This window comes from Dermacentor variabilis, chromosome 1 (genome assembly GCF_050947875.1).
Source record: "Dermacentor variabilis isolate Ectoservices chromosome 1, ASM5094787v1, whole genome shotgun sequence".
In the NCBI taxonomy this organism is placed as follows: Eukaryota; Metazoa; Arthropoda; class Arachnida; order Ixodida; family Ixodidae; genus Dermacentor; species Dermacentor variabilis.
The window spans coordinates 277,747,374-277,760,163 of record NC_134568.1 but is presented as its reverse complement, the minus strand read 5'-3'; the positions used below and the strand labels follow the sequence as shown (position 1 = coordinate 277,760,163).

The 12,790-nt window shown below is 47.2% G+C and overlaps 1 protein-coding gene across 1 annotated transcript in view; it reads right to left on the bottom strand.

Annotated features, from left to right (window-relative positions):
- LOC142565314 (homeobox protein Nkx-2.5-like) overlaps window positions 1–12,099 on the bottom strand; it is a 57,899-nt gene extending 45,800 nt beyond the window's left edge. The window contains exon 1 of the mRNA XM_075676251.1: window positions 11,676–12,099. Within this exon, the coding sequence (XP_075532366.1) occupies window positions 11,676–12,063 (388 nt within the window). The 5' untranslated portion in view covers window positions 12,064–12,099. The remainder of the gene's footprint in view (window positions 1–11,675) is intronic.
- Between the last annotated feature and the right edge of the window lie 691 nt (window positions 12,100–12,790).

Genomic DNA, 12,790 nt, shown 5'->3' with positions numbered 1-12,790 from the left:
CGGGAGTTGGTTCCAAATTATGTCAAGAACTCATCTCTACAACTCCTTGTTGTCAGGCATTGTTAACACATTGAAAAGAAACCACGCGAACAAAAACAGCAAATAGATGCCGATTTGGTGATCCCTTCATTAATTTGTTATCTGCACTTTTTGAGCAAAGATAACAAAAAGAAATACAATAAGTAGTGCAAATTGCCGTGCTTCGCACGAGGTTTGGTTCCCCTCCTTATCTCACAAGGCATTGTGGACGTAGGTTATTTTATGCATTGGAAGCCCCTCCGTGTACACCCTATAGCTGTCGGGTCTCTCCTCCTCAACTGTCTGTTCTCCTCCTGTCTTACATATATTCAATATGCGCTCTTAGAACAAACTATTGAAATACCAATTAGACGAATTGGTGGCCCCTTTTTAAACGTAATCTAGTTGGGTAAACATCCCCTAAACACCGCAGCTACCGTTCGCAATGTAGAGCAACGTCAGCGTGGCATAAATTCGATCCCTAACACATTACCACCGATTACCTGCATGCGATACGAGTGAAATTCAGTGCAATGCGCCATCATCGTATTCATGTAAACACGGCTGCTATAAATACGCAACAAACTTGGGTTCACTAAACGCCGGCAGGCTCTGAATAGATGACACTTTTATATACGGCAATTTTCACTTGAGTGTCTAGCGTCAAATGAGGTACACTCCATATTCATATATAGTAATATTTATAGTAAGATGCACCTTCGCCACCTGCTCACAAGAGGTGAGAAGCGTTCATTAGTTTTGTAACACTTGCATTATCATTCTTAAAAAAAATCGAAAACTTCAGAAATAAATCAGGTTTAACCTTAGCTTCAAAAATTTTGTTCGGTTTGTAAAAATCGGGGATTATCGGTCTTTACCCGAAACAAAAGAAGCGTGTACATCCGCCTGACTTGGAGTTGACATTTCAGCAAAGCTTGTGAACGATGCAGTGCATAAACATAAAAACTGCATGACCATAAAGTTGTGAGCTTTGTGGTGGATAAACATACATATTCCACGAGATTACGCGTTTCACAGCATGACAGTAAACACAGTTGTACGCATTGCCGTTAGTTGTAAAGCATGTAATTAACCACCTTACTAAAGCTTTGATTCCAACATATGCATTGGACCTGCATATATAATTTCCCTTTGCAGTTTCCCAGATATATGTTCTTATCTATTGTATCGGACGTCACCGTCGATCTTAATACAGGACAGTCAGTGCTGAGCACCGGAATTACGGCGCGCGCACACACACACACACACACACACACACACACACACACACACACACACACACACACACACACACACACACACACACACACACACACACACACACACACACACACACACACACACACACACACACACACACACACACACACACACACACACACACACACACACACACACACGCGCGCGCGCGCGCACACACACACACACACACACACACACACACACACACACACACACACACACACACACACACACACACACACACAAGCGCGTGCGCACTGCAAGGCCTTTACTCCATCATCGCACGCGGGGCTCCATTTCGCGTTGGAGCCAACGGAGCAGCAGTGACGCTATACTTGAACTTAGTGCGAAAGAACAGCAAATATTCCCGTTCGAGAGCACGCATAGCGGCCGACGGGAACCGCGACGTCGGCACCGGCTTTGTGCCGGGAGCTGCGACCGCAGAGCACAATGGTGCCTTGGAAGCTCGCTTTCTTGCGGCAGCCGCGGCTTCGTTGCATCGGCGTCGCTTTGTGCGCAAGAGATCGGCCATGCCGGCGGCGAGAGGCGATTATCCGCCTTTTACCCAAACACAGCTGCCACTGTGCTGCCACGTCGGCGTAAGCGTGCAGAAAGGTCTGTACGCCTGCTTCAAGAGATGCCGACACGACGAGTCGCTACGCGCCGCGTGGATTCGGTTGCTGCCCACTTTCCAGGAATGCTTGCACAGTACAACTTGTACCGTTTTATTTGGCTCTGGCACACCTGAATTTATATCGTGAACAAATTTCACGTATCTTTTCATTCGGTTTGGAGAGATGGAAATTCAGACAACAGGTTGTCTTTCAGCAATAACGGAATGGAATTTTCGCTGTCGGAACACCTACATTAGGGGGCAAGGAGATTAGAAAAAAATCGAGATAGGTGCATAAGTTAATTTCTATCCTCAGGAAGTCAATTTAGTTAGCGAATGACGAGCTCTAATTAAATAGTAAAGACGTTGGTGCGAACGCTATTCTGGCTAAGCGAACTATAAGCTTAGCGGTCGCGTATTCTAGCTCCAACAAGTAGGAAAAGAAAAGGCAGTTTCCTGTTAAGGTTTACGATGCTCTGCACCCGCATTAGAGGTTGTTCAAGAGGTTGCTGGTCATCAGAAGCCAACAAAACAACGAGCAGAAAATAACAGAAGTGCATGTTATTCTCTCAAATCACGCCTTCTAAAAATGAGTGTGCTTGATTCCCAATAAAACAAATGATTAGCTACCCTGTAAGCCGTAAGTAATTCCAGTGCTAGTGAGCACTGACTGTGCTGGGCTACGACCGACGGCGACGTCCGGTGCAATAGACAAGGATCTGCCTTTGAGAAACTGCAAAGTGTGCGTTCGTTCGTGCGTGTGTGTGTGTGTGTGTGTGTGTGTGTGTGTGTGTGTATGTGTGTGTGTGTGTGTGTGTGTGTGTGTGTGTGTGTGTGTGTGTGTGTGTGTGTGTGTGTGTGTGTGTGTTTGTGTGTTTGTGTGTGTGTGTGTGTTATGGGAGGGGGGCGTTGTTGCGTTCGTGCGTGCAGTAATAGTTTGTAGGTTGTTCGCAATTGCCGCGTGCAGACAGGTGGGTGGGCAGCTTTGCCTTAGATGGCAATTGAATTTGTACCATAATTGTAGCTATAAAAATACAGCATCACTTGTGCCCTTTGAAGCGACCTTATAGGACCTTATATACACATGTCCTCTTATATGACCAGATTTTAGTCGTGCTCACGGAAGAGAATCGCTCGCATAGTGCCTGATTTTTCTAAAACCGTAGAAAGAGGGCAGAAATTTTGGACCGATCTGACCGACTGGTCCTATGCATGTTCGTAAAAACCATTGAAGCTCAATAAAAGGCCCCTGAAGACAAAGACGACAAGTGCCAGAACATTCAGCACACAGTCAAGGAGTACACCAATACGGAAGTACACCCGTTGGAGACTTGTATCTTCTGACCCTCTGAGCAGAAGCGGGAAGTCGTGAAAGTATACGGCAGAGGCACGAACCAACAGCCAGCATCAAGGTCGTACTTAGCTTCTTAGCCAGGAGAGACAAACTTACGTCGACAACTTTGCCAATAAAAGATGGCTGTAGCTTTTTGATGGCGCGAAAGAGTAGCTGAATATGTAAGAATTCCACGAAGTTTTATGCAATGCATCCTACCGGCCACTCCATTGAGGCACTATTACTTGACCAGACAGCTGCCCTGCAGGGCGTCACTCTACATTTACTGTAACGGAAATCAGATGTGTCCAGCTTCAACTACGCAGCAACACACTCTCAGGGTCATATCATTACACTATACCAACCTACTCGCTCTTATAAATACCAGAAAGCCCTCCCCAGCAGTATTAATCGCTCCTGGAACGTGGCCACCACCAAGCTCCCTCCAAGTCCTACAAGCCACCCACCTACGGGGCAGATCTGCTTCCAATTTGGCTCGCGTCATGCGTGGCCGCGTTAATAATAATAATAATAAAAGGACGACACTAAACATGCATGAGTGACACCTCCAAATCGGCCCGCTTTTTCCTGATATCCTTGGCTTCCAGAGGTGTACGGGCAACATGACGCTTTGCAAGTACACGAGGAAGTTCATGCCACGCCCCGTTGCACTGAACTATGAAAAATTGTCGGCGTCAACGCTAAGGAAAGTCCTAACCGAATTCTCATCAAGCCTTGATGGACGGTCTACGCCTCTGCGCATCCAAGCACGAACATGACCCACTGCGGTAAATATTTCTTAACCGTTCGTGAGGTTTATTTCTCAGGCAGGGACGGACACCTCTAGGTCTGAATCACCGTCCACTGAAGTACGCCACATGGGCTCCTTACTTGCACCAACGATAGTCAACATGGCAATTCGCCGTCTCCTAAATCCTCCGCCAGTTCATTCGTACCCTAAGACTCGTATAGTATTAGGACGGGATACTTGCAAATTGGGGGGGAGGTGACCTGCAAGCAAGAATTTTCCCGGCTTAAGAAGACCGCCGTGAAGCCGGCATACTCCTTCCTTTTTTTTTCTCTCTCTCCCTCATTCTGACGCCTGGACGTAGCACTTCTCCGAGCAGCGCAAACTTTAACATTGCACATGATGTCATTGATCACCACACTGAATCGATCAAGCCAACCCAGGTGTCAGGTCTGCAGGTAGCGCCAAGCTCCTTGCATACTTATTGGCAATGCCTGCGGGCTCTCTCATATCGGCCCCCCCTATATCGCATATGCCTCGTTCCGAGCTCAGTTGTGATGGCTGAGTTACGGCCAGCACTTGCGCCAGGCGCTATGGCCCCTCCCCGCGGCGCAGACATTCGTCACGTGCCCACCGCCTACGCGACGTACAACTTGACGCCTCGTCGACCCCATGTGTCTAGGACTAAGAACTGCTTGTACAAAACGTTTGTGCTCTGTCGACGCACCATGTCACATTTAGGACGCAGAGCGGCGGTCATGCTTAACCCGAACAAGCCCGTAGTGATTCCTGAAGAATGAACAAAAATGTATGCCAAGCTGTAGTAAAGCGGATCCAGAAGCAAAAGCAGACTCCCCGCTCCCTCCCCCTTCCCCCCTCCCCCTCCGCCCCGAACTAAGCTCCTACTCAGAAGAACAGTTCGCCTCAAAAGTGCGCTTTCGTCAGGAATATAAATGAAGAGGCGCTAAATGCCGTGTTCCAGTTAAGTCTGATGGCGGATGTACGTCTTACACATACGACAACAAAAAAGAAATTGAGCCTTAGTGCCACGTTTAGGAAATCAGATGCCTCTCGTGGTAGGGCTGCGAGACCATTCTACGCCTTAGCAATCAATACAGTACAGCAAATTACATTACTTCTTTTTTAATATAATGCATGGATATCGATTACACAAGGAGACCAGGGGAAAAGGCTGATGAGGTTTTTGATTGATTATATACACCTCAAGGCGTCTCCAAAGGTAAAATTTAAAAATGCTGATTTATCAATGTGGCTCCTGCGTTTCCCTTTTCCCTGAGCTCTATTCCATTTTCGAGAGCATAACCTGCATATAGGCTATAAATATATATTTTACTTGGTAAATCAGTTATGCGGAAGTCCGCAAGGTGGAGAGGTGGAGAGACTTGGTGCCAAATTTTACTTATTCCTTCGTTTGTCTCTTCGATTTGAGATCGCCCATAGTAAAGCCTTGCCATTTTTTTTTATTTTTTTCCCCCCGTTTTAACTCTGACCTCAAATCTAGTTTTATTTTAAACTGTCACAATAAACTTTTGTAGCTTTCTCGCTTAGTTCGCTTCCCTTTTTCTTACGTTGCCCAGGCCATCTATTATTTACCTTTCCCTTCAATGACAAAAAGCAGATTCACAAATGCCCGAAAACCATGCTGTAAATTTGATCATCGCGCGCTGTTTATATTTGCGCACATTTCTGCTGCTCTGTGCTGCCACGCACGCAGTTGTGTCGATGACCCGATGGGCTAATTGCATGGCCGTGGCGCCTCGTAATGCAATGATCAATTCAATTTCAGCAAAAACAAGATGTACAAATATTACGTGGTTCGTGGGTTGAATTGGTGGCGGTTCCAGTCCCGAAAGCCTTTGAACAAAAATAGCAATGATTACGTGTCGAATCAACGTTTCAAACGACTGCTGTGAGAAAAACGAAAAGCCGGATAAGAATGGGGTCTTGAAGAAATATAGCGGGCACATACATCGCCAGACGTACTGGAGAAGTTATACAGCTTAGGGTCAGTCGGAAGACTCACAAGTTAGGCAATTAACGCTAATTGGAGCTTCAGATCACGCACAGACTTAAACGTTAGCCGCAGGAGGACTAAACGTGGGGTCGAAAAGAAGCTGTGCAGGAATACGGAAACACTGTACAACGTCTACGTATACCGAGAAAATCTCAAGTGCATGAGTCAATTAGTGGACGCAAAAGAAATTAATGAAGTACTTCGAGGTTCGCTAAGATGCCTTAAAAAATGGCGATGTTATTTTTTTTTACAGCAAGAGAATAAATGTTTCAAGCTGGAACGTTGCGCAGCCATGGTAAGAACCCTCTACGAACCCGTACGGTCATTGAAAATTGCTTTAAATATTATAAGTATGCAATAAAGCTTGTTAATCAGAGGTGTGTGAACTTAGCAGGTGGCGGCGGAGAACGTGAGGAGCGCAAGTCGAGGGTTCATGAAACGCGGTGACGGGCCTTTGATCAATGATTCTGCAGGGTCACGTCTGCTGAGAGGCCTTTATTTTTTCTTTGGCTGATGATAAATCTCACTGCGCTTAGCATAGTGTTTTATATATATATCACCGACGAAAGTGAACTTCCTTTTGTTAAAAAATGGGAGACCGCATAACGAACCCTTATAGTTTCAGGGCGACTGCGGCAAAGATGTCAGCTGCTACCAAAGAACTGAAATGTGACCCGCAAGTCGTGGCGGAGCACGATTTCTTTTTTTTTAAGAGTGTTGGGGGAGGCCACGGTGCAATATTAATGCCTTGATATATGACAACTCTCACGAAGTGGGAAGAAAACTCATTCAGGTGCTCGAGCGTACGACTATAGGCGCATGTTTTAGCGTTTAGTTCTTTTCGATGACACTCGCATTATATAAGCTATACTACGCGTACAAACTCACGGCGATAATTTTGTATACACTGAAATTGCGCATTAAATGTCGAGCGCTTTCCCTCTGTAATTTAGCTTACATCGACGGTTTCACTTGTTCGAATGTTGCCGTGATAACGATCGCCTCATTGCCGCTGGCTGTGTTGATTCACTCCACTGATACTTGGTCTCCGAGATAGCAATCAGAAATACTTTGCCGTTCTGTTATTGGATGGCGATGCGTTTGCGTTCCCGTGCAGTGTCTTGAACCAGCCGTCATCTGCTAGGTCACGGGTCAACGCCCTCCTGTTCTGAATTTTCGGCATGTAAACGAAGGTGGCTACGATGTACGCACTTCACTGATCTTACAAACGTTTTTTGATACTTAATTTGTAGTTCAGCCTTTTTAGGACAACATATGTATTTTTTTACAACACTCTTCAATATTTTGTGCGTGGTGTGCATAAATGAGGTGCTTAGAAACAGTTTGGAACAAATTTATCGTCTCTACACCAAGCCGTTTATTTAAAACAAAATAGTCGGACGTGTTTGACCCACTGACACAGGCTTTTTAGAAAAGTGGAACTCATTTCTCCCAGCGATCTTCGAGGGTCTCAATGAAGAAGTATGTGTAACCACTTCCCCTCTTAACAGGGATCGAAGCACGACGGACAAAGTGGCACAGCGGAGGACATAAACAAAATGGTTTTGCTCAATCTTCGCCAGAACGTCGAACACCAACAAGATCAGCGCCTGTTTGTACGTGCATGGTTTTGCCGGCGCATTCGTAAGGGCAAGTTCTGCGGACTAGCTATATTAAGGTACCGAAACGGGGCCTATTGTGAGCTAAATGTGTAGATTTAAATGAAGGAAAGAGGATTATAACTTATCGGGTATGGTCGAGAACCTTTTTCCCCGCGAGCCAATGTGGGTTAAATTTGGGAAGCTTTCCAATAATGAAAAGAAATTTCCTACATTGTGCACGCTTGTCGCCAATTGGTGCTCATTCCCGAAACTATTCGCGCGTGAAGTGTTCAAACCTTTAGACTGGAGGCAGCACCAAAGAAATTAGCTAAATTCGCCCCTTTGCTGCTGAGAAGCGTTTTCACTCACACAAAAAGGTGGGACGAATATGTCTTATTGTCCTACAAAGGCCTAAATGTGCCGTGATTCAAATACAACAGGCCCGAATGGCTTGGTCTGTGCAGTTATGGTGTGTCCTGTCCTGTTTCATGTAAACAGCGGTTGAAAATCTCTGCGGGGTTGAGCTTAATACTGCCTCGTGGATGAATTTCCGATGAACTTTTTTTGTGATTTAAGCAATATTTGTTGCACCTTCCCGACATATCCGTAACTGAACTTTGATTTAATTTCTATTATCACTAACCTGGGTCTGCATTGGCAGCTATGAGACATGGTTTGACAGCTATGAGACATGGAGACATGAGACACTCCAGACTGCGCTTCAAAATACGCCCCAGATTACGCTCCAGTATGTGCCCCAGTACATTTGCTCCAGCTTGTGCTGTTGCCTGTGCTCCAGACTGCGCTTCAAAGTACGCTCCAGATTACGCTGCAGTATGTGCCTTAGTACATTTGCTCCAGCTTGTGCTCCTGCCTGCGCTCCAGACTACGCTTCAAAGTACGCTCCAGATTACGCTGCAGTATGTGCCCCAGTAGATTTGCTCCAGCTTGTGCTCCTGCCTGCGCTCCAGACTACGTTTCAAAATATGCCCCAGATTACGCTCCAGTATGTGCCCCAGTACATTTGCTCCAGCTTGTGCTGTTGCCTGTGCTCCAGACTGCGCTTCAAAGTACGCTCCAGATTAGGCTGCAGTATGTGCCCCAGTACATTTGCTCCAGATTGTGCTCCTGCCTGCGCTCCAAACTACGCTTCAAAGTACGCTCCAGATTACGCTGCAGTATGTGCCCCAGTAGATTTGCTCCAGCTTGTGCTCCTGCCTGTGCTCCAGACTACGCTTTAAAGTACGCTCCAGATTACGCTGCAGTATGTGCCCCTGTACATTTGCTCCAGCTTGTGCTTCTGTCTGTGCTCCAGACTGCGCTCCCGCTTGCGCTGCATCCTGTGCTCCAGTTCGTGCTCTAGGGTGAGCGCAAGGACACACTGACACGGAGCGGCATGCGGCCTTAGCGACTCCGCTATACATTAAGCCGGATCAGCCAGTCGTGAGCAGTGGATGAAGAGAAAGGAATAGAATCATGAGAAAGTAATCCTTACATTATATCGGCCATCCATGTATTCGCAGGATCGTGCTCCTGTCTAGCTGACGCCGTCTGTATAGCTAACACTTCAATGTCACTTTTTATTATGTAACATTGTATAGTTGCCAACATTAACAACTGGCACGCTCGGCGTCGGCATCACCATTACATGGGAACATTGGCGACGAAAAGCTTTGGGAATTCGGTCCTAGATATACTTTTGCAACAAAACAGTGTATAATGTATATGTCGTCATGTGCGCCGTTTTCATTTATTATTCCAGAGCAGTACCTTTGACAACTGCACGAGAACATTCTCAAACGTCCGTATACCACTCCGAGAATATCTTTTATTTGGTTGGAGCTGTTCGTCGCAAAGGGTTCAAGTAATGAGCCTCCTAACGGATACATTTCATACATGTGTGATAGTACGGCATTATTGCGTGACAGCGCTGGGTCGCTCTTGCAATAAATGCATGCACGCTGATTCATCACATTTGTTCTTGAATGTGTGCTTTATTGAGGGAAATGTTTTTAATTGGGCGACCCCAACGAATTTATCTTTTCTATCCTCGTAAGTCCCTTAAGTTTCCACTCGAATCGGCACGTGCTTCTTAAGAGAGGTGCTTTATTTATTATTTTTTTTCATGCGGTAAGTAGTGTTTTTAGTTTTTCCGGTTTTGTCCTCAAGAAGGATGCTTATGAACCGGTGCGATCGACGAGCTTGCTTACAGCGATTCTTCTCGTTCCTTGCAAAGCGAAAGGTCTCGACTCTGGCCGCTTTAATTCCTCGAGGAAATGTACTTATTGACTGCCGTTGCCTCCTTATAACTTGACGCAGTTCTTAACGTCTTCGGTTAAATGGGTGTTCCACATCCTCCGCCACGGTCGGAGGTGGTGCTGGCTAACACTCCAAACGTTATTGACCTGGTACACATACGAAATTACCTCAGAAAATGGACGGGATGACAGCTGGCTACAGTAGCAAAATTGGAGAGCCTCGCAAGCATCATGCCAACATTTTGGCTTCGGCTCCTCCCGACGGTAAGTTATTTTTTGAACAACTTTAATTTTCTGTTTGCTTCATGAGCAATATGAGCCTTATCCCAAATTTAGCCCCCATTTATGATCAATCCTACATTTCAATGTTAAGACTTCTTTATCTCTTTTGTGCTTCCTTAGGCTTCGTTGTCTGTTGTCTTGATATGGTCGTTACTAAAATTCCAGCCCCTCACTTGCATTGCTTCTGTAAACTGTAAAAAACTAGCCGGCGTTGTCTAAAAATGCAAATCAATTCACAAAGATCACCTAGCGTTAGATTGGCTGCGATTGATCGGTATACCTTGATCATAGTACAGAAAGCTATAGTCATTGGCTAAAGTGGGGACAGCGACCAAAACACACATTAATCATGGCATTGACTGGCTGAAGGCTAGTGTTTCCACACTGCTGCACATCTTTAGTGAGGCGAAAAATAAATTTTCTTCTTTGTGTGGATTTGTCCCTCTCACCAACATAAAAAGTCATGTCAGTGCTGAAAACATAGACGTTGTTTGGATGCATCGTGGAGGCCAGATCAGCAGTCAAAGGTGAAGGGCGCACCAGTATCTTGCTGCTGTTCTGCCCTGTACTGCAAACGTCATGTACATTGTGAAGGTAGCCTACATGAATAGTTCGAACGTATCTTACATGTTCTTTCCAGCGATCTTAGAAACAGCAGTTCGAGAAGTTACTTCTGCCTTTTGAAAAGGTGCCTATTCAAATTATAACGCAAATACAAACTTCACAGCCCATTAGCTGTGAGAGGGCAGATAAAGATTGAATATGGAGAAGGGTGAGAGAAGGAGGGAAGGAATGACCGCAAATTACCCACGAGTTGTCAGCAAGTATCTTAGTTCTGAATTTTGTTACCGCAGAAGCATAGCAACGAACTGCAAAAAGCGATGACGAACGCCAACACCTTCGTGACATATGGCACTAGAAAGCAATGGCATAAACATTGTCCAGAACTAATAAGGTGAGGCACAGTGCTTCTTAACATTCTTAATACCCCTTCTTATCAGCCCGTCAATGAATACGAGCAAGAATGTTCTCTAGTAGCATGGTGGGAGATGCAGTGAACATATCTTGCTTTATTGCAGCAAGTGACACACTCAGCACGCGTAAACAGCGCCTGCACCAAGTGCAAACGAGGTCAATGTTTCCTAACTTAAGCACGAGAAGATGATATTGATATTGGTGATTGCTGAAGTATGCCAATTTCAAGAATCAAGCAATGTTATACTTTTCTCGGTGGACCTGCCTGGCAGAACACTTACGAATGTAAATATTCATGCATAGTGAAGCGCACCACCTAAAGTTACCTGACTTAGAGGCTAGAATTAGCTGACCTATATACAAGGACAAACGGCAACCGCGTATTGCAAACCACGGAACATGCAACGAATAACAGCCGCGTCGCGACGTGTGCGTCAGTCGCGACGCGACTTTCGCAAGGTGCACCAGGCAGCCTCCATTGCCTGGCACTCGGAGCAAGCAGGCTCGCATGCGCACGAACAGACCACGTCTCGTGTAACGCTCTCTTACTTGCGTCGCTCGCAAACTGCTGGCTGAGCATGTCGGCGCGGCCGCTCGCGCAGTGCTGCGCCAGGTGGGCCGGCGGCGCGTCGTCTTGGTGCGCGTAGCCGGGATCGAGCCCGGGACCTCCTTCGAAGCAGTGTGCGTGGTAGGGCAGGCAGAGGTGCGGTGCGCACTGACCGCCGCCAGCCGTCGATGCTGCGCCCGAGTCGGCGGCGGCCGGCAGCAGCAGCGCGTCCGCGTCGAGCAGCCCCTCGTGACAGGCCTCCTCGAAGAAGGCCTTCTCGAGGCTCTGCGCCTGGTACAGCAGCGCCTGCGGGTCGAGCTCGTCCACGCCGCTGTCGCTCAGGTTGAGGATGTCCTTGACGGAGAAGGGCGTCGCCGAGCTGGCCAACATCGCACTTGGCCGCTGTCCGGACACTCGCGGAGGCCCCACTTGTGCGCCACTCGGGGCCGACCAAGTGGCCGCTTCTCCACCGCACACGCGCGGGCGGGGGGAAGGGCGGACGCCTGGCGCCGTGTTTACGCGGCCGCCGCCACGAAGGGAGTGTGCTCCGAGAGGCTCGGACGAATAGCAGCCCCTCCTGGGCCGTTCTTCGCGCTGCTTCCCGCCTATCCTGATGCTGCCCGCACTGGGACCCCCCCGGCTCTGGCCTGGCCTTTATGACTCTCGAATCGGCTTCATCACGCGGCCAAAGCGGGCCCGCCAAGACTGACACCCAGGCCGAGCGCTGTGCTTCCTCGGAAGGCCTGCCGTCGACCCCCCCCCCCCCTCCCCCCGGACGAGCGACTTGCGCGGTCTTTCTCGCCTGCCCAAGTGCAGGAGCCGTTGCGAGTGCCTGTTTTGCACGCAGAGCTTTATTTGTCCGCGGGTGGATCGGTAAAGTGCCAGCAATTTGTCGCAATGGTCAAGTGACAAAATGGCGACACATGGGCGAAGATTTGCATCCTTGTAACTCACTGTTCGATAAACTGCTGTCATTTGCGCGAAACTTCTCGTCTGTGGGCGAAAAATTAATTACCCCTGGGTAAGAAAAGCTTCGTGCAACCTTCATTGCACATAAATTTTTGACTGGCTTATTTATTTATTTATTTATTTATTTATTTATTTATTTATTTATTTA